A 25007-nucleotide genomic window follows, 5' to 3' on the forward strand; every position below is an offset into this window, starting at 1 on the left:
ATCTGAACCCATATTACAACCAGAACCATGAATTCACCTACATTTACTTCAATACACCTGTCCTTTAACGTCTGTTCACATCATCACATCATTTTATGATAAAAACGTAGCGACAGAAACAAACGGCTGTAGATGAAAACACTCACATATGAACAAAAAGGAAAATATCTGTCCCAGGATATGTGTTCTAGTCAGTGGGTTAAGAATCAGGACAATATGGAGGCTCAATTATTTAATATTGATTCAAACTAAACCATCAGTTTCACATTAATAATCATTCTATAGTTGAATCTGACTGAAAAAACCTGCAGGTTAAAATATGAATAACATGAATAAAACTAGAAAAGCAGACCTCTGCCAAAGCAGATCAGTTTGCCCCCCCCATCACCACCAAAATGTAATAATTTATTCCTTATGCCAGTATCAACATTTCCTAAAAATTTCATCAAAATCCTTCCATAACTTTTTGACTTCTCTTGTTCACAGACAGACAAACAAACCCTGATGAAAACATGACCTCCTGTTCCTTGGCGGAGGTAATAAGACAAAGTGACTTTCATTTCATCTGATCAATACAACATAATATTTTTCATATAATTAACATATTATAAATCACCTCAGTGTTCACTGTTTGTTCCATTCTACTCAGTTAAACAGGTTTTATACATTTCACATCTACATGTATTAATATGACTGGTTTTGGAAAAATGAAAACACAATCTATTGTTCACATTTTCATTTCTACGTAAACAACAGAGAAATCTTCCTCTGACACATTTTAATATCAGTGGTTTTAGCATCACCAGCCGGTCCAATACTGAAATAAGGGTAGAGTTTCTCAGTGAAAGTGTGTGTGTGAGTGTAGATGTGAGTCTTGTCTTCAGCGTTGTAGAAGGACACCTCCCCCCTGTCATAGTCCAGTTCAACTCTGATCCTCTGTGGACTCGTCTGCACTGTCACAGTCTGACCAGCACCATTAGTGTATTCTCCACTGCCATGCCATAAACACCAGATTCCATATTCTGGTGAAGCCAACACCTTTCCCTTCCTGTCAACTGACTCTTTAACCAAACCGATGTACCACGTAGGATGGTCTCCCACCTCCACGTCCCAGCTGTGTTTCCCTGAGTTGAAGCCCTCAGAGCCATGAACATTGGAATATTTAGTGTTTCTTTCTGGATTATCAGGAAGATGTTGATAAGTGTCTCCATATCTCACACTGGTCAGATCATCAGACAGATGGAGGCGTCCATCTGCAGTGTTTGGGTCCAGGATGACGGGGCTGAAGTGGACCTTGTCCCTCATCTTGTCCCAGACTCTGAAGGACAGGTTGCCCAGGTGTTTGTCCACATGGATCAGTGCTCCTGAGATCAGCTGTGGCTCTGACACTGAGCACTGGGCTCTGGCTCTGCTCTGAGTGTCTTTACAACTGATGAGGAATGGAGCGCTGGCTTTCTGCAGCTCTTCTTCAACAGCACAGATACTGTCTGACACAGAGGACATCTGCTCCTCAATCCTCTTCATCTCTCTGATCACACTCCTCCTCTTCTGCTCCTCTTCCTCCCTCAGAGCTGCCAGTCTGGACTCCTCTTCCTCTTTCAGGAACTGCTGGAGTTTGTTGAACTCTGCTCTGATCTGATTCTCTGTGAACAAAACCTGTTTCTTTAAGTGTTGGATTATTTCATTGTATGTTTTCTGTGTTTCCTCATATTTCTTCTTCTTTTCCTGTAGAGACTTTAAGTCAGATTTCAGCTGATCCTTCATTTCAGTAACTGCTTTTCCTACAGGAACCACAGTGTGTTGACGATGATGAGGAAAATCACAGATAGAACACACAGCTCTGTTTTCATCTTTACAGAACAGTTTAGGTTCTTCTTGATGTTTGCTGCAGACCACCTCCACCTTCTTTTCTCCTTTTTCTGTCTCAGATGATCCAATGTTCAGTCTCCCTGCAAATGAATCAGCCAGTTCTTTCAAAGCAAAGTCCACCCCAGGAAAATCTTTTGAAGATTTTCTTTTACAAACAGGACAGTTTTTGTTCTTAGTTTGTTCCCAGAATTCCTTCAGGCAGTTTGAGCAAAATCTGTGGTTACAGCTCAGAGACACAGGGTCTCTGAACGTCTCTGAACACACATGACAACTCAGGAAACTTTCAACAAGTTCAATCTTCTTCTCAGCCATTTTCTCTAATATGTGAATTATCCTTTAACACACAGACTCACCAAACCTCTGTGTCTTTGGTTTTACAGTTCCATCCTCCTGGTCTGTGTTTTTACATCCAACACCCTGTAATGGCGCCTCGGCTCCGTTCAAGAATGTCAAAACTACTTTCTATTTCACTTCTTCCTCCTTGGAGTTCAATCATTCACAGCTTTACTGATTTTTACTTTTCACCACTAGATGGTGCTAATTGATTTAGAATTGAACAACATGAATCATCACTGCAGTAAAATGAACAATTCAGTCCTGTTAAAGCACCAGTAACAAATAAAACAGGTTATCATCTGTAATATTAGAATGTGAACACTGTCAAAGCCACAGAAATCAACATTTAAATCATTCACAACCTCCAACATAAAAACAAATATTGACACAGTCCATACATGGCTCTGTGTTGATGTATAAATTGTTTACATTCTCATTAATGACTTAATTAAAATTATGAATCCTTTTCCAGTGTTTTAGAAAAATTTATTTTGAGTATAGACAGGTGAATGATCTATATCACAGGTTTCAAACATGTGGCCCATGGGCCAAAACTGGCCTGCCTATTGTTCCAATCTGGCCCGTAGGATGAATTTGCAAGTAAAATAATAGCATACATTTTCTTTTTGGTTTAATGTAAAAAATAATAATTATTATTATTATTATTACCATATGCTTATAAATAATGAACACATTAATTTTTTCTTTGTTTTGGTCCAAAATATAACGTTAAATTATGAAAATATTTACATTTCCAAACTATCCTTTAACAATAAAATGTAAATAACTGGAACAAATAAGCACAACGTGAAATGTCTAAAGAAAATTTCGTACAATTTTAACAATATTCTTCCTGTTACTAAATGTTTTGTGCTTTTTGTATATGTAATCCATAACGTACATGTATAAATGAAGTTGAAGGCATAATAATGGTAAAATTGCACTTGTTCTTTTATAGGAAATTTCATTTTTTTCTGGTTATTTATGCCCTTTTTGTTTTGATCATTGCAAATGTAAATATTTTCATAATTTAATGGGGGGTTTTTTTGCACTAAAAGAGAAAAGATTGGAGTTGTCATTATTCAAGGCTATTATGATATATGATATAATTGAGTTTGACATCCTTGATCTATATGTATGTACAGCAGTGTTTTTCAACCTTGGGGTCGGGACCTCATGTGGGGTCGCCTGAAATTTCTAGTAATGGATTGAAAAAAACAACCTTACTGATAAATAGAGAGTTGACAGAGACAATCACAATTCATAAAAGACATGACAAACTGTGAAACTGAAGCGCTGTGGTTCTGTTTATCTGTCAAATGTTCATTGTGGTCAGTTTCAGATGCTGCAGCTCTTTCATAATTCATAGTTTGAGTTCTTGTTTGTTCAGTATTAATTGTCAGCCTTGTAAATCCAAGTTGGACTGACTGTACATATCCTGACCAAGGAAAATAAGATTCTACCTTTGTGCAGTAATCTACACCTAGCTTTTCTGTCTCCGTCCATAATAATATACATTATATAGACTAAATGTCCTCTAAAATTAATGTTTAATTGCAACTAGGGATGTAACAATATGAAAATTTCATATCACGGTTATTGTGACCAAAATTATCAAGCTTATCATTATTATCGTGATATTGTTGAAATTGTGCTCAAGATGTTCAAAAAGTACTTATATACAACCTGAAATAATTTAACCAAGTTGTATTTTGAAAAATAAATAAATAAAATTAAATAATAGCCACAATGTACTTTCTGTTGGCAGAAACATTAAAATATTAACGTGTAAACAATCAAATTTACCAATGCACATTAAAGATGTCACCTTATGGCCAGTGTTTGACCATTTTCCATATCAAGTTTGAGTTGTTTGAGTTTCTTTTTCATAGATAGATAGATAGCAGCACTCCAGGTGCTAGCTAGCTAGCACCTGGAGTGCTGCTGCTTCTCCAGGAAATGAGCAGTACCATTAGTTTTCAAAGTGCGGTAATCAAACACGGTTATGATAATAATTACAATTTAAACGGTAATACTAACCATCTGGAACTTTATCGAGGTTTATCGTTATACCGGTAATCGTTACATCCCTAATTGCAACATAGTATAGCAAACTATTGCATGATCAACAACAAATTAATTTTAGATAAAAAAAAAAGGCTAAGTTCTGAATGTCTGGGGTCACCAGAAATTTGCAAAGTTAAAATGGGGTCATGAGCCAAAAAAGGTTGGAAACCACTGATGTACAGTATGTATCATCCATCCATCCATTCGTCTATTATATAGACTAAATGTCATCTATAATTCACGTTTATTTGCAACATAGTATAGCAAACTATTACATGATCAAAAACAAATAAATTTTAGCAAAAAAAAAGTCCATTTTGAATGTCTGGGGTCGCCAGAAATTTGTGATGTTAAAATGGGGTCATGAGATAAATAAGGTTGGGAACCACTGATGTACAGAATGTATGTATCATCCACCCACCCACCCCTTTCTTATTGTTTTGGTGTGTGTCATTCATTAAGAACATTGTGTAATATGTCATATTTTCTTTGACAGAGGCTGCTTGTGTTCTTATTCAATAACGTGATAAGCAACATCCGAGTAAACAACCAATAAAACACTAATCCAACAGAAAAACCTGTCTTGAAGAAAACACCGCTCAGATGTCTGTGTCTTCGATAAGACGCCCCCCTCACCTCTCACCTGTACCAGTGTAAAAGCTGTGGATTGTTTGTGCCACTGCTGTTTGTGACGAACAGACGAGCCTGTGTCGTAATAACCTGACGCTGATGGTTCACCAGCCAGCATGTTTTTCTACTCACTGGACTTTTAACTGCCGTGTTAATGAATGACTTAGATTGCCTGAATGCAGGAAATCTTAAAAAACAAAAGACAAAACATGTTGATTTACTGATGTCACGCAAAGTATTTTATGCAAATACCCATAAATCTGTTTCACTGTAGATATTTAATTGTTTGCGGATGAAAACTTCTGTTAGGAAAGTTAGAAAATTTGCATATGAAATGTAAAATTGTAAACACTGGTCTCTGCACATGATGTGGACGAAGACTTATATCCAGACCCACAAGGAAGGTTTCGTCACATTTTCATGCCTTGTTTTGCTCTTTTGTCATGAGAACATTTTGAGAGAAAAAAAAACAACAACTTTCTTCACCTTGCTTGGACTGATATATTTAACGTTTGGAAAAGACACCCATGCTTTACATATTTATGAAGCGTAGGTCCTCCTATATCCTGAACACCGAAAAACAAAAGTACCCAAGTGGTTTACATTTTTTAGTTATTCAAATGATGGTTTGTTAAAAAAATGTTTTGATGACTAAATGTATTTTACAGCATCATCATCATTCTATGTTATAAAAGGGAAGCGTGTGCGTGTTTGTGTTTGTGTGTGTATGTGTCTCTGGCATCACACAAAATCCAGAAAGAGCTGACTGCTGCTGTTTGGCATATTTGTGTATTTTTGGTCAAGGAACAGACCAGCGAAAACGGCAAGTTGATAGGACCAATATTTAGGGAGATATTAGAAATTTTGGAATACAATAGCCTTACGATCACATTGCTATGGCCAGAATCACATGAACACTTTGGTGGTCATTGCTGAACCGGAATACTGCCCCTCAGGGTTGGGATGTGGATTTTAACACCCCCCACCCCGTTTTCACATTCCACCCTCGGTATTGACAATGATGAAGTCCATGATGAGACCCATGATTCCCCACGGGTCAACGCAGTAGTTTAAAATAAATCGACATTAGCAGTATTTCTCTGTCACTTTTCTTATTATTTTTCAAATTATACAAGAATGGTTTACGCTTTTATGTTTTACTGGTTAAATCATGTGTAGACTTTTACAGAAATGTAATTTCATAGATACTGCCTCAGAAATCTAAAAAAAAAAAAATGGTAGAAACAGGTCTATCTGAAACCCCATACCCTTTACTATATTGGAATACTGGGTTCTGTTTGGTTTCTGTTATTGTCTGTTGTCTCCATGAATGCATTGAATTGTGGGACATTTGCATTGAATTGTGGGTCCACAGGTTAAACCAGTGGTTTCCAACCTTTTTTGGCTCGTGACCCCATTCTAACATCACAAATTTCTGGCGAGCCTAGACATTCAAAACATAGACTTTTTTTGCTAAAATTTATTTGTTTTTGATCATGCAATAGTTTGCTATACTATGTTGCAAATAAAGATTAATTATAGACAATATTTAGTCTATATAATGTATGTTATTATGGACAGAGGCAGTAAATCCAGGTGTAGATTACTGCACAAAAGGAGAATTGGATTTTCCTTGGTCAGGATATGTACAGTCAGTCCATCTTGGATTTACAAGGCTGACAATTAATACTGAACAAACAAGAACTCAAACTATGAATTATGAAAGAGCTGCAGCATCTGAAACCGACCACAATGAATATGTGACAGATAAACAGAACCACAGTGCTGCAGTTTCAGCTTCACAGTTTGTCATGTCTGTTATGGATTGGGATTGTCTCTGTAAGATCACCATATATTTTTTATTAGTACGTTTTTATTTTTATCAATTACTACAAATTTAAGGCGACCCTATTTGAATTCCAGGCAACCCCATGTGGGGTCCCGACCCCAAGGTTGAAAAACAGTGGGTTAAAAACTGAAATTCCATTCAATAGTATGAAATTTACATCCTACTGTGTTAATATTATGATATTGGACTTATTTTTTAAAACTGCAAACTGTTATACCATGCTGATTAGCATATTAGTATGGATTTTAGGACACTGTCTGAGGGTCCATAACCCTTTGGCCCAATGGTGTTGTAACCTCAGTTAATAAATATTGAATTTTCTGTGTTAACTTCCCACTTAAAAAAACTTCTTTGATGTTTATTTTTACAGTTCAGTTCAATTCAGTTCAATCAAATTTAATTCAGTTCAGTTCACTTCAATCCAATTCAGTTTAGTTCAGCTCAGTTCAGTTCAGTTCAATAAACTTTATTTTATCCCCAAGGGGCAATTTAAAGGCACAAGTGAGCAGAATGATGACAACTCACTTTTATTATTCTAGTAAATGTAAGAAATTGAAGCCAAATAAATGAACAAAGAAATAATAATAGAATATATGATAAAAAAATGGAAATAATAACAACTATGTATTATAAATAACATGCAAACGTATGAATAAGGAGTGGATAAAAGTTGTGCATTAAGGGAAATTTTATATTTACAGTTGTTATTGCAGAGGTAATCAGGATTAAAATAAATATAAATTACCATAATATATAGCATGTGTAATAAGACAAGCGACAGAACTTTGGTGTGTTTTAGAGCTACACCATGTGTGTGAGTGTTGTGTGTAAACTCAGACAAGATCAGATGACAGTCATTAAGGTCCAGGTCTTGGCGTACCTTCAGCTCTTTTTTTGTCTTTTGGCTCTCCTCCTTGTCCTAGTTTAGCTCTACAGTCTTCATCCCTCAGTCTGTCTTTATCAAGGTGATTTTTGGAGAGACAGACACATCTACACAAACCAAAAGCCAAAGAACATGACGCAATACTGTCTGCAGCAAAGTAAAAACCAAAGGAGGCAAATTAAAACATCTTAGAAACTCACAAGAAAATAAAAACTTGTTTAATTTGGGGACGGAGACCATACTAAGCCATTATTCATCCGGTCAAAAATACTAAAACTCAGTCATCAGATCAATTTTCAAACAGCACAACCCGAAAAATAATCAACAAACCAGAGAATATTCAAAGAACATTTATTAATAGGGAAGGAAATCACAATTTAGAGTTCAGGGTTATATAATTTGAAAAATATGAGGGTGTTTACAACTAGGAAGAGATGTTCTGTTTGTGGGAGGAAATCATGCAACAACATAAAAGTGGAGTTAAAACAGTGTCCAAATATGTTTCAGTTTAAACAGAGGTATAAATGTATGATTTTGTTGAAATATTGGACCAAAATGTTGGAATATGGGTAGGTTGGTCCTATTTATTTATTTGGGTGCAAAGGGAAAAAGGCAATAATAAAAATAATATTGTTGTGGTTATTTAATTTAAATTATTTAGTTATTGTTACTTTCTTTTTCTTCTTTTTTTCTCTTTCTCTGTGGGATGATCATTGTTTTGGTGACCTGATTTAGGTCAAATGGGGTTGGATTAGATGTTTACTTCTTCTCAGTCATTTTCAGATATGTAAGGAACACTAAAATTGTATAAGGATTTATTTTGTATTACAGGATCTATTTCTTTTTTTGTTTTTGTCTTTTCTTTTTTTTTTGCAGAAACTTGCAGAAACAGTTAAAGTGAGAAGGCAGTGATAGGGGATCTGGGTGACAACTACTCATCAGGTAATCAGCTGATCAGCACCGCTAATACCTCTGTTATCTATCTTGCAGACATCCCAAATAAATGCTGTTGTCTCCAAAACAAGTCAAACAAGTGGCTGAAAACAAACTGGAAATCAATATTCTGGATCACATGAGGTGATTAAACCAATGCTGCCTCAATTCAAATACTGCTGTCTTTAACTTTTATTGTGTAGGTGTCTGTTCCACATTATTCATTCATTCAAGATATTTTCGAAGCATAACTTTTAAGGTTTGCTTCTCATAAGTCACATTAAAGTGATACGACTGTCTGCATGCATTCTATTCCCATTTTCTGCACAGCAACAACAACAACAACAAACTCAACAACAACATAATAATAATAATAATAATAATAATTGTTTGGTCTCTACATTTATTTCTTATTTTATCTCTAAATATTTGATTTTATTTCTATGCTATTTGTATTTTGTTTTCTAATTCTTCTTTAACTTCTGTATTATTATTACTATTATTATTATTATTATTATTATTATTATTAATGATAATGATAGTAGTTCTCTACATTTATTTCTTATTTTATCTCTAAATATTTGATTTTATTTCTATGCTATTTGTATTTTTTTCTAATTCTTTAACTTCATTATTATTATTGTTATTATTGTTATTATTATTATTATTATTATTATTATTATTATTATTATTATTATTATTATTATTATTATTTTCTATAGTTGTTGTCATGACATTTAAGTTTCAGTTTGTACATTGGCCCTTAATGTGTTTATTTAATTGGGGTTTATATTTTTTATTTATTTTTATTTTATTTATTCATTTATTTTTTGCATGTTTTTATTTGTCAATTCATTATTAAGTTTAATAAATTTGATTTTTTTTATCATCTATCTATCTATCTATCTATCTATCTATCTATCTATCTATCTATCTATCTATCTATCTATCTATCTATCTATTTTTTTTTATTTTATTTTTTTACTTTTTATTGTTTTTTTGATGTACTAATGTAATGATATTCATCTTTCATCTGTTCATATGTTTTATTATTTTATTTTTCCTGAGGCACGTGTACCTCTAAACACCCACCATGTGAGTTCAGCGCCTCGGCTACAATTTGAATGAAAGACCGCATGTGATTGGACAGATCAGACAAAGATAACGATTGGCTAACCGTTCGCCGGCAATAAGTAGGCGTGTCCCAGTCGAGCCCATCAATGGGCAGCCTTTTCTATTGGTCAGTAGTAAAATGACGTAGCCGCTGCCGGCAGAGTGGCCTACGACGTAGTGCTTTTACGGGAATGGGCGTGGCTTTGTAACATTCTTTAGAAGCCGGCGTTTCGATACCGGCATTTCAGTATTATCCCGCGAGGGGAAGACACCGCGCCTAGGTGTTCTATTTATTTATTTATTGTAGTATTTTTTTAAGGAGCTAAACATGCTCGGTCTGTGCCTTTACGTCCCCGTGTCCAACTCAGATCCAGTCGAAGTGGAGTATTTTGAGTCTAACGGACTGCCGTCGGAGCTGAAGTCTCTCTTTACCCAGCTGAGTGTCTTCCTTCCGTCCCAGGAGTTCTCTTCTTATCAACGATGGCGAGAGGTAAACAAAAAAAAGTCACCTGAATTCAATGTCAAGCTACTTTGTGTGTCAAATCCCACTCTGCCGTGTAGTTACAGTTACCTACTTTTTAAAATCCAATTACTTTAACCGACACTAAAGCTTTTCTTTCCGGCGCCGGAAGGATTTACACCGGCTCGTGAAAAGCCTTACGACTAGGCCGCACGGCTGACCGCCTGCCGCAAAAGTTAGCACGCGATTATAACTTTGTCTATTTACGTAGTTTAGAAGTCGTTATCAGACACAAGTTGTTGCTAAGTATACGTTACTTACAGCTAGAGAATAAAAATTCTTACTCCTCTTCTATAAAGTGAGTTTTATAATGTACCGGTTTAAAGGCAGTCTCATTCATTCAACGGAGAAAATCCACCCTAAAAAGGAATTTAAGGCGCCAGTGAATCTGAGCAGTGGTGAAGCCCATATTAACCCTTTCATCCATGAATTATGATTAAATCAAGATTTTTTTTTTCCCTGAATCTTTATATTCCTCTTTAGGCATGAAAAAAACAATGTGATTGAAATTTTTTTATGAACCAATTTTTCATGGACTATACATTTCATTTTTGAAGCAAAGAAACATTTACTGACATACTGTGTGAAAACTATGCAATAAAATCATTTTTTATGCTGTGAATCTGATGTTTCCTCACATTTTAACATACTAAAATACTAGTTATTACTCACTCGGATAATATGCAACCAAAAAAAACAACTTTTTGTTTTAAAAGAAATTTAAATTACTGTCTAATAACAATTAGCAATTGATTTACACTCAAATGTTTTACTGCAGATCAGGTTTAGCAAGAACAGGAAGAGTAATGGTATGAATTGTAATGCATGCGCATAAGTGTCCACTGTGTTGGTTGATATGGAACTAAAACAACAAAACCCATGAATATACCAGAGAACAGCTGTAGAATAACTGTCCACTGTAGTGACCACTGTGCATGAAAGGGTTAAGTCACCATTGTCTTTAATTTTGCAAGATAGTGTGTCTAGGCATTGTAGTGCTTGTACTATGCACATATAAGTCATGTTTTCTTTTCTTTAAACTGTTCATTTAAATGCTTTTATTTTGGATTTTCCATATCTGGTGACTTTTGATATTTGGACATTTCCTGTTATGTCTCATAAACCTTTTGCCTTAAATAAAAGGAATAAATGGGAATATTGCCATAATTTATTTTAATTTAGCTGTAAAATGCAAGATTGTTTCTGCTTAGGTCTCTGCACATGTAAATGCACATTACCTCAACAATGTTTAACATTTTTGCACATCTTTTTAATACCACAATCTCTGCAAATGACTTTTGTAGCCACTTTATTTAACTAGTGCCGCTTGGAAAATGGAAAATTGTGCCTTTTTTGGTCATGTCCACTGGGTTGGCTCCTGGGTCCTCTGTCACCTTTGTGTCCTGGAGCTCACAACAATGCAGATGTGATCTGTAAGCATAATTTACTTGTGTGGCTCTAACAGTCCCTGCACCATTTGTCTTCACAGCAGTTGTTACAGTCAATCAACACAGTTTGATGACTTTTTGGGGAAAGGCAGCACATGCACACCATGATCCAAGCTGTCTCTAGGGGATAAAAAGACTCTAATGTACAGTATTTGACACAGTTTTCCCCATTAAGTATCCTGCAGGGTATCTTTTTCAGTCGTGTACAGAGCAGGAATGTCCTGAGGATGTATTACTCCGACAGTCATATGCCTGAGCTATGGGCAGTGGATCAGGTATCTGTCCAGGACTGCCAATGTCCTCGTCTCGTTTTAGCTCAGGAGGTTGGGGCTTAGACTGGATTAAAACAGTCGGCACATTGGCCTGTAGTCGCGGTCAGAGATATAGGATATGTTGGCGTCATCGCGGTCATTCAAGAACACCAAGAGGACCACGGCTTGGCAAATGGGTCATCATACTGTCCTGCTGGGTCACAGGGCACGTAAATCTGAAATGTCAAAGAGGGCTGTAGCTTGTGTTTCTGATACTCATTTAACTTGGCTTATACACATGTTTTTAACATTTAATACATCTAAATAAACCTTTTTTATAACGTAACTAAACCCAACCGACCTCTCTGATCCGACCTGCAATTAACCTTTAAGTTTATTTCTTTTCTTGCAGAAAGGTTCAAAAAGGGAAGAAAGCAAGTCAGATGGGCAGCTGGACTTTGAGGAGTTTGTTCATTATTTGCAAGATTATGAGAAAGACCTGAAGCTGGTGGTGAAGAGTCTGGACAGGAAGAATGCAGGTAAGAATAAGCTACAGTAGCTGAGCTGAGGTTTTAGTAGGGTGGGTTTCATTTTCTGTCAGTGGTTTTACTCTGAATTTCTTGGTTTCTTTAAGGTCAAGTTGATCCCAAGGAATTCATGCAGTCTCTTCGGGACCTCGGCGTGCATATTTCCCTTCAGCAGGCAAAGGAAGTCCTTAAAAGGTACCCAGTTCTCCTGTTTTCTCTCTCAGGAGTGACTGATGTAGGACTGCAACATCTTAATTTTGCTTTCTTTGTCTTTTGCAGCATGGATAAGAACGGTATGATTACAATCAGCAGCAAAGACTGGAGCAAGTACGCCATGGTGGAGAAGACTGACAACATCCCTGAGATCATCCTCTACTGGAAACACTCCACGGTTAGTTCACACTTTGTTTCCTGACAAGGAAGTAAATCTTACAGGCGGTTTCACAAAGATAGGCTATAAAAGTTTTTTATCATAACAGTAGTCAGACATCAGGAAGGTGTCTAAATATATTTTTGCACAAAACCGACAAGTTCCCTGCTATTTTAAATAGTACTAATTAGCTTTTAATTCTTGGACTTTTTCAAACCAGAGAACTTGACTAGTGAATTTCTCAAATCACGCAACGGAACAAAAGGAAGTGTTAACAGATTTATAACCTTTCAAAGATTGTTTAATGGATAACTTTAGATAAAGTATTAAAAATAAATATAATCTGGAACACGTTGAGATCCTCATGTTCATGTTTGTCCTCTTCTAAATCATTAAAGTGATACTTTGAGAAACGCTATCGACCAAATAATCAATTGGCTGATAAACTGACAGTGAAAATAATCATTGGTTGCACCTCAAGATAAACTGTCGGACTATACTAGTCTAAAGAGTTGTGATGTGTGGTTTAACTCTTCTTGGGGAAAAAAAAATTAGGCTGTAATTGTCCACTGTTCCAGAAAATTCCTCTGTTCTAATGAGAACTGTGCCCTGTTGTCCTAAGTCTTTAATCCAATAACACTGTCTGTGTTTCAGTAACTGTATCACTCCAAGTGGAAAAAGCAGGTCAATTAAAAAGAACATTCCCTAAAAAGGTTCCCCAGCATAAGTCGTGCGTCATCAATTAAGCGCTATTAGATTCATTTATCCCCTTCCAGAGGGGATTATGTCTGAAGGATTGGGAATTTTGTCTCGCTGTTACGTAAAAGGGCCCATTGAGAGCAGCTCCCACAGGTCGGTGAGCTCAGGTGTTCAAGCACAGGTTATTTAAAAAAGCCATGCCATCTAATGGGTTGTGCAGTCTTGGCTTGGCATGAGGGGCCCACGGGGTGTTCCAGGTCCTGAAATAGAGTCGGCGCTCCCCTCCAGGAGGCCCAAGACCAGCTGGAAATGAGCGGTGGAATCTTTACATCTCCCAATGAGGACAAAGTGATAAATTGGTTAAATATCAGTGCAGTAAAGTTACGTAAAGATGATCACACAAAATGGAAGGTGAACTTAAATGACTTATAAGATACAAGAAATGTACTGTGTTTTTTTTTTTTCTCAGAGTATTTATGTCATAATCCACCGCTGCAGGTTCAGGTCCACTTGTCAGTTTGCCTCTCCTGACCCAGATCATTTCCAAATGAGACTCCTGTGTTCTCCGACCTTTGCTCAGAGCCTCATTTGATAAGTTCACGGCTCAGTTTACAAAGTAGTACAGCGGCTTTATGATAAATCTCAACCCCCCACGGCACTGCCATTGCTCAATGATGACTTGGTTTAACTTTTACTGCCCCACAGGCTCCTGTTGAGACAAGTTTTCACACCAACTAGATGTTTGAGCCTATGAAACACAGCAACTGACACTCACATGTTTGACACCCCTGTGGAAGAACTTTTTTTTTTTTCCCAAAGTTTTATCCTTTTTACCTCTAGATGATTAGCTCTAAATCCAGAATCTGCCCTCTTTATGTTGGAATAATTGACAAACCTTTGTGATTGAACTGCTCTAGCATTTGGTCTCTTTATGGTTACAGTTTATTTCCTGTTTTATATTTGCTGGGTGCTCGCAGATGCCTCGTGTGGTTAGAATACACTTCCTCTTCATCTTTAAGAAGTCTTGCTGGGAAATCCAACCTTATTTTCGACTTCTGCAAATAAAAACCTAAATCAACCCTGAAACTAGTCAGTAGTTCAAATAAATGCACTTGTAAAATTCACCAATTTCAAAATACAAGAAGAAATAAAAATAAAACCAACCCACTAAACTATCTTCTGTCCTCCAGTAAGGGTTTTCTTCTTTATATCTAATGGCTCTACTCTCTACTTGTTTAGATCTTCGATGTGGGTGAGAACCTTATGGTGCCCGATGAGTTCACCACAGAGGAGAAGCTGACAGGAATGTGGTGGAGGCATCTGGTCGCCGGTGGAGGAGCTGGAGCCGTTTCCAGAACCTGCACGGCACCTCTGGACCGACTCAAAGTCATGATGCAGGTAAGAGGAGAGAAAAAAAACTGGGATCTAATGGGGATATGTGGAAAAATGTGCCGTGGGAACTGAGCAGTGTGTGTGAAGGAAGAGGTGGAAATTCTTATCTCGGTCAGAACAGAGTAGGACAAAGTGTAACGGGGACTTAGTCAAGCGGAGAGCAGAAAGTATGAAAATAAATGCTCTGTTCAGTTGCAAAGACAAATATGTGGATGTGCATTTCAAGCTCAAACTGAACGTCCCATTACCTTGAAAATGGAAAGTATTTGGGGTTTACAATGATAGAAGACTGAAAGGTGAAAACTCTTACAGACAAAACCACATTGTTAGGCAATTATAAGGAGGTTAACTCATATTTTTTGGCCAAATTGTGATATCTGCATAACTTTACTCTCCCAACACTGCTCAATCATTTTCACAATTTTGACAAAAATATGACGTAGGCAATTGTTCTGAGGCCAACAACCTGCAGGTTTTCGATGCCATAAATGTACAACATGAGGATGATCAGGAATCACCCGACATCTAAAAGAAAGACCAAAGCTTTAATGACAAAACCCCATGACAGCATGGTTAACATTTTATTATCACATCATTTTTCACATACTTGTAACTGGACACGAAGACCACAGGACTTGTAAGGTTTCCTCATATGTTGACCTCTTCACCTTCCACGTGACTGTAGGATGTACAGTACGTTTCCATTGAGTCAAACTGGGCTGAAGCGTTTTAATCAAGCAGCGATTAATATATGACTAAATGATCAACGATAAGCGCATAACTTTGTACTTTGAGAGGGAGCTCCTTTCATAACAGCAGCCGACAGTGGCTCAACAATGAAATTTCTCAACAGGGTCATAAACGAGTTAATGTTTAGGTGTGGTGTGTGTCAGAACGCAGTCCAGGGGTCGATTATTTAAGCCAAGCCACGTCTTCAACCAATGGCAGCTCATGAACGCTCGTCACACCCGCGGCTGCGTAATCTCGAGCTTAATCTACCGTCAGCGCCCATTCACAATCTGTGTCAATGACCCCGTAGCTGCGTCAACTGCCAACTTTTGACATGATCTATTTAACTTTGCCCCTATTGGATTTTGATTAGCTCTTTTGTTATTTTCCAAACAGTTCATCAAACAGACCTTGATACGACCTAGTTCTGGGGTTCAAGAGTCTTAGTCTACGTGCAAGAATTCACTTTGCAACAGTTGGGGGAGTGGGCACACAAGTTCACTGAAGAAAAAAAACTGTGGGACTTCATGAATTATTTCCTGTCTGTTTCAGAGTTTAATATCTATGTCCTGTTTGTTCTCAGGTTTATGGATCCAGAACCAACAACATGTGCATCATGAGTGGGCTGACGCAGATGATTAAAGAAGGCGGAATGAGGTCGTTGTGGAGAGGCAACGGAGTCAACGTCATCAAAATCGCCCCCGAGTCGGCCCTTAAATTCATGGCATACGAGCAGGTGAGATGAGTGAAAAGCGAGCACTGAGGCGCAAACGTGTTACACCGTCCTTTTATTTACCAACGTTGTGTCTCTTACACTGTAGATTAAACGCTTAATCGGCAGTGATAAGGAGACCCTGAGCATCTTGGAGCGGTTTGTCGCCGGGTCTCTGGCTGGAGTCATCGCCCAGAGCTCCATCTACCCCATGGAGGTGAGCATCGCTAAAGTCTGGCCCACGTTTCAGTTCCAGTCCGTCCTTTTACAATCGTTTTAATTCTACTCGATGTGTCGTCAGGTGCTGAAAACTCGTCTGGCTCTGAGGAAAACGGGCCAGTACTCTGGAATTGCGGACTGTGCGAAGCAGATTTTCAGGAGAGAAGGACTCGGAGCGTTTTACAAAGGCTACGTCCCCAACATGCTGGGCATCATCCCCTACGCAGGCATCGACCTGGCTGTGTATGAGGTGAGTCCGCCTCATGTTTTACCTGGAAACTGTAGTTGAGATTCTTAAAAAAAAAAAAAAACATGAAGTGCTTGAAGACTCTTTAGTAGATGCAATAACTTTATTTGCTGCAAAAAAGTAATAAGTTAGAACTGTTTTTGTGTGAAAGTTTTTAGCAGTTTTGTAAAATGGCATGTAGCTGAATAGGTTCTTTTACAGGATGTCTTACATTTCACTTCTTTTCTACTCAGACTTTAAAGAACAGCTACCTGCAGCAGTACGGTACCAACAGCAGCGACCCTGGCGTCTTCGTCCTTCTGGCCTGCGGCGCCGTCTCCAGCACTTGCGGTCAACTCGCCAGCTACCCCCTGGCTCTGGTCCGAACCCGCATGCAAGCGCAAGGTGAGGCCTCGAGTCCCAACACAATTGTACAAGGGTTCAGTCATACTAGAGGAAATGGGGGTTATTATTTTGATAGGAAATATCAGTGACTGAGAAATGATGGCACAAACCACACCTCATCACTTCAGTGAAACTTTATCCTTCAGTTTATCACAAACCTTCAGCATTAGAATAGATCTTTATTGTCACTGTTACAGGAACAATGAAAATCTGTTTAGCAGCAAAAAGACCGTATAAAAATATCACACACAATACTGAAAAGAATTGGGAATATACAAAAACTACAAAGATAAAATATTAAATATACAAAGAGCTAACTCTATACTACAGATAGTAAATATGTACAACATAAAGATGTATTGAAGGTAAAATTAAAAACAAGGACAACTAGAGAAGAATCTAAGACGTAGAAGAATGAAGCTGCAGGAAATAGAAAAACTAATACAAATGTGACTCATTAAGACTTAAGTTCAGTTACAAAGTCTATCACATACCACTGATTAGATAAGTAGATAGTTAGACTTTATTGATTCCAAACTGGGAAATTGCAGTACAGTAGCAGCAGTAGTATGGCACACAGAAAAAATAGAACATCTGAAACACACTATACAGAATAATTATGTGTTTAAAAAATAAAAACAATCTGGACTATGTTTATGATTGAGGTTTTAATATCGGACGGAGGCATTATTATCCTCTAAGACCCAGGAAATGTCAGCAAAGTACAAGCTTTTTTTGTTTTTTATTAAATAAGTGCCTGTATTGGAAACATCATGATGCAACAGTTTTTTTCAGGTGCAGTTTTTAAAATTTTTATGGAATGTCCTTTGTGGTGGACAGTTTTCTTCTTTTTTTTTTTATAAAGTTGTGAAACTCTTGTCCACAAATATGGACAGAAAACCCATAGCTGGGTCTTAGGAGGTTATTATTATTATTATTATTGTTATTAAAAAGCAAGTTATTTTCTGTGTTTTGGTTTATTTGATCTGAGCTGCTGTGTATTTGGAACAGCCCGTTGTAGTCCAATGACTGACTGCATCTTGTGTTCATCCTTGCAGCCGTGTCGGAGGGCAGCCAGCAGGTGTCGATGACCGGTCTGTTCAGGCAGATCCTGCAGACAGAGGGGCCCACGGGGCTCTACAGAGGCCTGGCCCCCAACTTCCTCAAAGTCATCCCCGCCGTCAGCATCAGCTACGTCGTGTACGAGCACCTGAAGACACAGCTGGGGGTGACGTCGCGCTGAAGTACAGCACGTGGCGCCCCCCCCCTCCCCGTCCTCCTCGTCCTCCCACTCAAACATCCCAACACCTCCACCCCGCCCCCCCTTCCTCCTCCTCCTCCTCCCAGGGCTCGTGCTAGGGAATCCCAGGGACCTTGTGGCCCCTGAGGGTTCGTGGAGCCATCTCATTCTGTGAATGTCAGCTGACGAAAGAAGAGAGCTTTGGCAAAGGCCAAGGTGGAGGTTAGGTTATGGACTCTGTGAGCTCAGGTTGTCAGAAAAACTGCTGCTATTTTTGTTGTAAAGCTAACAGAAACACGTGGAATGTCAGCCAATGTAAATCAAGGACCAAATGTATACTGTTTTTGTCTTTTTGTGTTAAGGTGCCTGAGCAAATGTCTTGTTTTTTTTTTTTTTTTTCACATCGAGACATTGTAAGCTCTGATCACTCAGTTTATGATGCACCAACGCCCCTGTAATGCAAAAAAAAAAGAGAGACTGCATCATATCAGGGTATATTTGCACAGATACAGCATTAATAATATATACGGCTTCTGGCTGTAGGACTAGATGTGTTCCTAATGGGGAGGATTTTTGCACACGAGTGAGTCTGAAGTCTCCACCCCTGTCCTGAATGAATGCAATGATGGATGATGAGGATTTTCTCTACGACTATTTATTCCCATCCATATATTTATTGTTTTTAGTGACTCGAAAAGGAGGCTGCACTGTCTGGGAGCGTTAAAGGGCTTTTTAACTTAAGTGCGATTGTATTCAACTGACAGTGAAACACTAAATGTAGGGCTTTGGAGTCGCTGTGGATGAAATACTTGTTGCTGTGTCTGTTTTGTTGGTGTCAGATCTTCTGTTATAAACTAATGTGAATAGGTGCCCTTTAACAGGAAGAATGGCTTAATGTTCACCTCAGGTTTAAAGGCAAGGTATTGTTTAATTCACACAGATAGGACTTTTTTTTTTTTTTTTGCATCTTCAGGCTTTACACGTTTATACTTGGAATAAGGGCAAAACATGAGCGACATAATGCACTTTAATCAGCACTGGAAGGGCGTCTGAATGTCATTAATCCAGGTATTAAGATTCAATTTTTTGTTAATGTTTTAGTATTTTAAAGGACCATTATTTTGATGCAAATAAATGCAAATTTTCCTGTAATACTGAGGTGTCTGTCTTCATTTTATAGTGAAATGGTAGAATTAATGGCTTGATTTATTGGTGAGACACTAAGCAAAACTAAACAACTAACAAACTTAATCCAGAGTTTCCAGTCAATTTATAAAAAAAAAAAAAGGAATTTTGAGAACTCATTTTCCAGATCAGGTACTCAGACTTTGAAGTACGATAAGGGTTTGGTGCTAAAAATGATGCATTTGTGCATAAATTTAAGCTTCATAGCATTAGAATCCTTAGGAAATGACTGATTAAATAGTTTTGAAAGTATTTGAAATTAATTATTCTGTGAAAATAAACGCCTTAATATTAAATTAAGTCCACATCTGAAACAGCTGCAGGAATTTTGTTGGTAAAAATCCTGATAGTCACATGATAATTTTTCACAAAAACAGTTAAATTAGGCTCAAGGGTGTGTTTTTTCCCCTTCATTCTGATGCAAAAAATAATCTGCAAATCCTTATTTTTAAGCTTCTTTAAAGGTTTTAGAACTTTTTTCACCTCTGACTCTGAAATTCACAAAACATTAGAATTAATGCCTTTGATTTATTGGTGAGAAACTAAGCAGAACTGAACGACTAACAAACTTTGTCCAGAGTTTCCACAGTCAATTAAAAAAAAAACAGGAATTTTGAGATCTCATTTTCCAGATCAGGTACTCAGACTTTGGAGTACGATAAGGGTTTGGTGCTAAAAATGATGCATTTGTGCATAAATTTAAGCTTCATAGCATTAGAATCCTTAGGAAATGACTGATTAAATAGTTTTGAAAGAATTTGAAATTAATTATTCTGTGAAAATAAACACCTTAATATTAAGTAAAGTCCACATCTGAAACAGTTGCAGGAATTTTGTTGGTAAAAATGTGTAGAAATCCTGATAGTCACATGATAATTATTCACAAAAACAGTCAAATTAGGCTCTAGGGTGTGTTTTTTCCCCTTGATTCTGATGCAGAAAAATCATTTGCAAATCCTTATTTTTAAGCTTCTTTAAAGGTTTTAGAACTGTTTTCACCTCTGACTCTGAAATTTGACAAAACAAAAGCAACACCATCAGAAATACAAAGAAAATAAATAAAAATAACCTACAATTCCACTATGAGTAAAGGTTGGTTTTGTTGGGGTTTTTTGTTGTGTGCAGGTCATGTGATTCTGTAAAAGAGAAGTGGAAGCAGATTTGGACTCTTTCAGGACTTTTCTAATCTAATTGGGCATCTTGCTCATTTACTTCCACCTTTAGAGGTCCATGCTGAATGTTATTCATCAGACTTATATTAAAAACACTGAGGTGATATTTCTATTTATCTGAAAGCGCTGTATTAGTTAATTCACTCGACACAAACATGGCAGAAATGTCCCTCTTATGATCCCTTTAATACATTTAATAAAGAGTAACTGGTTTAGGAGATAACTTCAGTTTCTAATGAACATTATCTCTTTTCTCACAGTTTAACTGCTCCAATATTTTGCTTTAAAACTGATCCTTTGTCTTTTCTTTTTCTGAATCTCTGTTTCCAAAAACTTCACATGCATGGATTTCAGCCTCACTGATGTAAAAGGTTTGATCGTTTGACATTAGGTTGTGACGTTGGCACACACACACACAAAAAAAGTCCAAGGTCTAAATTGAGGCTGAATTATGAACACTTCCAATTATTGGGTGTTAGAGTCATTCCATTCAAGTAAAATACAAAGTAGCAGGAAAGAAATTGTCAATACAAACAGAAAAAGAGAGAGAACGAAAATAACTAACTAAATAAATAAACATACATACACACCATATTATATAGAATAAGAGTAAGAAGTTTTTTTTTTTAGGAAATTGTACAAATAGTGTGGTTGTAATTGTAACTGCTGTAGCTGTTTTGACAATATTCACGCCTGAACACAGCTGATATTAAACCCACATCATACCTCGCTGCTGCTTTAACAGGGTGAACTGTTCTTTTCTCTGAGCTGAGCAGTGGTCAAACAGATCACTAGTTTATAAAAGTAAATAGCACCATCTATTGGACAAAAGTAAGACCTATTCAACTACCAGGAAGAAGGGAAATAGAAAGTAGTTTTGACTTTACTTAACGGAGCTGAGGTGCCATCACAGGGTGTTGGATGTAAAAACACAGACCAGGAGGATTGAACTGTAAAACCAAAGAGACAGAGGTTTGGTCTGTGTGTTAAAGGATAATTCACATATTAGAGAAAATGGCTGAGAAGAAGAAGACTAAACTGTTTGATTTCCTGAGTTGTCATGTGTGTTCAGAGATGTTCAGAGACCCTGTGTCTCTGAGCTGTAACCACAGCTTCTGTTCAAACTGCCTGAAGGAATTCTGGGAACAAACTAAGAACAAAAACTGTCCCATTTGTAAAAGAAAATCTTCAAATGATGACCCACGTGAGAACTTCAGTCTGAAGGAACTGGCTGATTCATTTGCTGGGAGACTGAACGTTGGATCATCTGAGACAGAAATAGGACAAAAGAAGGTGGAGGTGGTCTGCAGCAAACATCAAGAAGAACCTAAACTATTCTGTAAAGATGAAAACAGAGCTGTGTGTTCTATCTGTGATGTTTCTGTCCATGACAATCACACTGTGGTTCCTGTAGAAGAAGCAGTTACTGAAATGAAGGATGAGCTGAAATCTGACTTAAAGTCTCTACAGGAAAAGAAGAAGAAATATGAGGAAACACAGAAAACATACAATGAAATAATGAAACTCTCAAAGAAACAGGTTTTGTTCACAGAGAATCAGATCAGAGCAGAGTTCAACAAACTCCAGCAGTTCCTGAAAGAGGAAGAGGAGTCCAGACTGGCAGCTCTGAGGGAGGAAGAGGAGCAGAAGAGGAGGAGTGTGATCAGAGAGATGAAGAGGATTGAGGAGCAGATGTCCTCTGTGTCAGACAGTATCTGTGCTGTTGAAGAAGAGCTGCAGAAAGCCAGCGCTCCATTCCTCATCAGTTGTAAAGACACTCAGAGCAGAGCCAGAGCCCAGTGCTCAGTGTCAGAGCCACAGCTGATCTCAGGAGCACTGATCCATGTGGACAAACACCTGGGCAACCTGTCCTTCAGAGTCTGGGACAAGATGAGGGACAAGGTCCACTTCAGCCCCGTCATCCTGGACCCAAACACTGCACATGGACGCCTCCATCTGTCTGATGATCTGACCAGTGTGAGATATGGAGACACAAAGCAGCATCTTCCTGATAATCCAGAGAGATTCACTAACTATGCTGATGTTCATGGCTCTGAGGGCTTCAACTCAGGGAAACACAGCTGGGACGTGGAGGTGGGAGACCATCCTGAATGGACTTTAGGTGTGGTGAAAGAGTCCGTTCACAGGCAGGGAGAGAGATTTGTTTCACCAGAAGATGGAATCTGGTGTTTAAAGCATCACAGTGGAAAATACATTAATGGTCTTCAGCAGACTGTGACAGTGCAGACGAGTCCACAGAGGATCAGAGTTGAACTGGACTATGACAGGGGGGAGGTGTCCTTCTACAACGCTGAAGACAAGACTCACATCTACACTCAAATAGGCTGTTTCCTTGAGAAACTCTACCCTTATTTCAGCATTGGACAGGCGGTTGATGCAAAATTCAGATATTAAAATCTGTCAGAGAGATTTCTTTGTTGTTCAGGAAAAATGAAAATGTAATAGACTGTGTTTTCATTTTTCCAAAAACAGTCATATGAATGCATGTAGATCTGAAATGTATAAAACATGTTTAACTGAGAAGAATGGAACAAACAGTGAATACAGAGGATGTTTCTAATATGTTCATTATATGCACACGATTATTAAATGAAAGTAACTTTTTCTTATTCTATTCATCTTGTTCCAACATTAACCTGCAGGGTTTTTTTTTCAGTAAGACACAACTAGAGAATGATTATTAATGTGAAAGTGATGGCTTATGCTCCACTTTTTTTTTTTCCATGTGATTTTGATTTTTTTTTTTATTTGAACAATTAATATTGAACAGTAAATATACATAATAGTATACAACAACAAGGGTAGAAAGTTCCATAATTCACAAAATCTTTTACATTATATAGAGAAATACATGTAAGTAAAAACATGAGGAAAGATAAATAAATAAATAAATAAAATAAAATAAATAAAAATATGTAATAAAAATAAAAAAAATTGCTCGAGGAATAAATAGAGATTATACAAATTGAATAAGATTTAACATTTGACTTTTTTTTTTTTTGTTTTATTTGCTTTAGAATGTATACTGTTTCTCAAATTGTCTACGTAATTGGACAAAAGGGCTTTGAAAACAGTGATGTTTGGACGCTGATATGCAAATTTGGAGCAATGAATGTGAAATTTGGCAAAAATAATCAAAAGGTCAATAATATATCTTTTTTCTGGAGTTATTTTATCAATGTGTGATAGGCCAAATAAAATACGTTGAAAGTTCAATTTACACAAAGAGTCAATTTTTGTGTTTATAAAATTACTTAAATCAATCCAAAATATATGTGTGTAGGTGCAGTCCCAAAATAAATGACACATTGTTTCCTCTGCGTTGCTGCAAAAAGAACAAAGAGTATCAATATTTCTTTTATATTCAGTCATATAGGTCTTCACTGGATAACATCTATGAATCAATTTAAAAGTAACTTCTCGTCCCTTATTAGTAATAATAAATTTCTTTGACAGGATCCAAGTGTTTTTCCAGTCTATGTCATAGTAAATATTATTTCAGTAAAAAACAGCTTCAGGCTTGGAAACACTTAATATTAACATTAGTATATACTTTTTTTTTTATTGGCAAAATATACAAAAATAACAGTACAAGAGTGCCTTATAACAAACATGGCATTGTGAATGTGCATCGGCAACAAATGGGAACAATTAAATTTTAAGAAAGAGAGAGAGAGAGAAAAAAAGAAAAAAGAAACAAAATCAGTCTGCAAGGAGAGGTTAGTTCATTGTTCATTTGAGTCCAGGGGAATGTCACATAAATAAGAGTCAAGTTTTACAGATTTGGGTCTTTTCATACATTTTAAGGATTTCATGTTCAGTTTGAGTTGATTTTTGAAAACACAAAAGTTGGGTGGGCATTTTTGACATTTGCTTTTGTGAATACAGAATTTAGCAATACATAAAATCACATTAATACAGAGTTCTTCTTTTTTGTTATTTACCAGAACACCAAATGTTATGTCATCTCTTGTAAAATAATACGTAGATGATGGAAATATTTCCTTTAACCAATTTTGTAATTCTGTCCAAAACATTTGCACCATACGACAAGAGAAAAATACATGGTCTGTTGTTTCAATATCGGTATTGCAGAATGTACAACTGTTATCCTGTACATTGAAACGAAGTCTAAGTAACTCTTTTGATGGGTAGATATCATTCATTATTTTGAAGTGTGTTTCTTTGGCTTTTGGAGCTATAGGAAAGGA

At 37.0% G+C, this 25007-nt stretch overlaps 3 protein-coding genes across 3 annotated transcripts; 2 read left to right on the forward strand and 1 right to left on the reverse strand.

Moving 5' to 3' along the window:
* Nucleotides 1-453: 453 nt before the first annotated feature.
* Nucleotides 454-2308, reverse strand: LOC115426286 (nuclear factor 7, ovary-like). Its single transcript, XM_030144290.1, has one exon. It carries the CDS (start codon nt 2179-2181, stop codon nt 742-744), a length of 1440 nt encoding a protein of 479 aa, XP_030000150.1. The 5' UTR covers nt 2182-2308; the 3' UTR covers nt 454-741.
* A 7700-nt stretch (nt 2309-10008) lies between these two features.
* LOC115425847 (calcium-binding mitochondrial carrier protein SCaMC-2-A-like) lies at nt 10009-19570 on the forward strand. Its single transcript, XM_030143652.1, has 10 exons — nt 10009-10170; nt 12312-12438; nt 12534-12621; nt 12706-12817; nt 14735-14893; nt 16200-16352; nt 16438-16545; nt 16630-16797; nt 17028-17178; nt 18237-19570. The coding sequence occupies exons 1-10, from the start codon at nt 10009-10011 to the stop codon at nt 18419-18421; spliced, it is 1413 nt and encodes a 470-aa protein (XP_029999512.1). The 3' UTR covers nt 18422-19570.
* Nucleotides 19571-21778: 2208 nt separating this feature from the next.
* On the forward strand, nt 21779-23394 carry LOC115426014 (zinc-binding protein A33-like). The gene has a single exon (XM_030143936.1). The coding sequence runs from the start codon at nt 21790-21792 to the stop codon at nt 23188-23190; it is 1401 nt and encodes a 466-aa protein (XP_029999796.1). The 5' UTR covers nt 21779-21789; the 3' UTR covers nt 23191-23394.
* The last annotated feature ends 1613 nt before the right edge of the window (nt 23395-25007 follow it).

This window comes from Sphaeramia orbicularis, chromosome 9 (assembly GCF_902148855.1).
Source record: "Sphaeramia orbicularis chromosome 9, fSphaOr1.1, whole genome shotgun sequence".
Classification (NCBI taxonomy): domain Eukaryota; kingdom Metazoa; phylum Chordata; class Actinopteri; order Kurtiformes; family Apogonidae; genus Sphaeramia; species Sphaeramia orbicularis.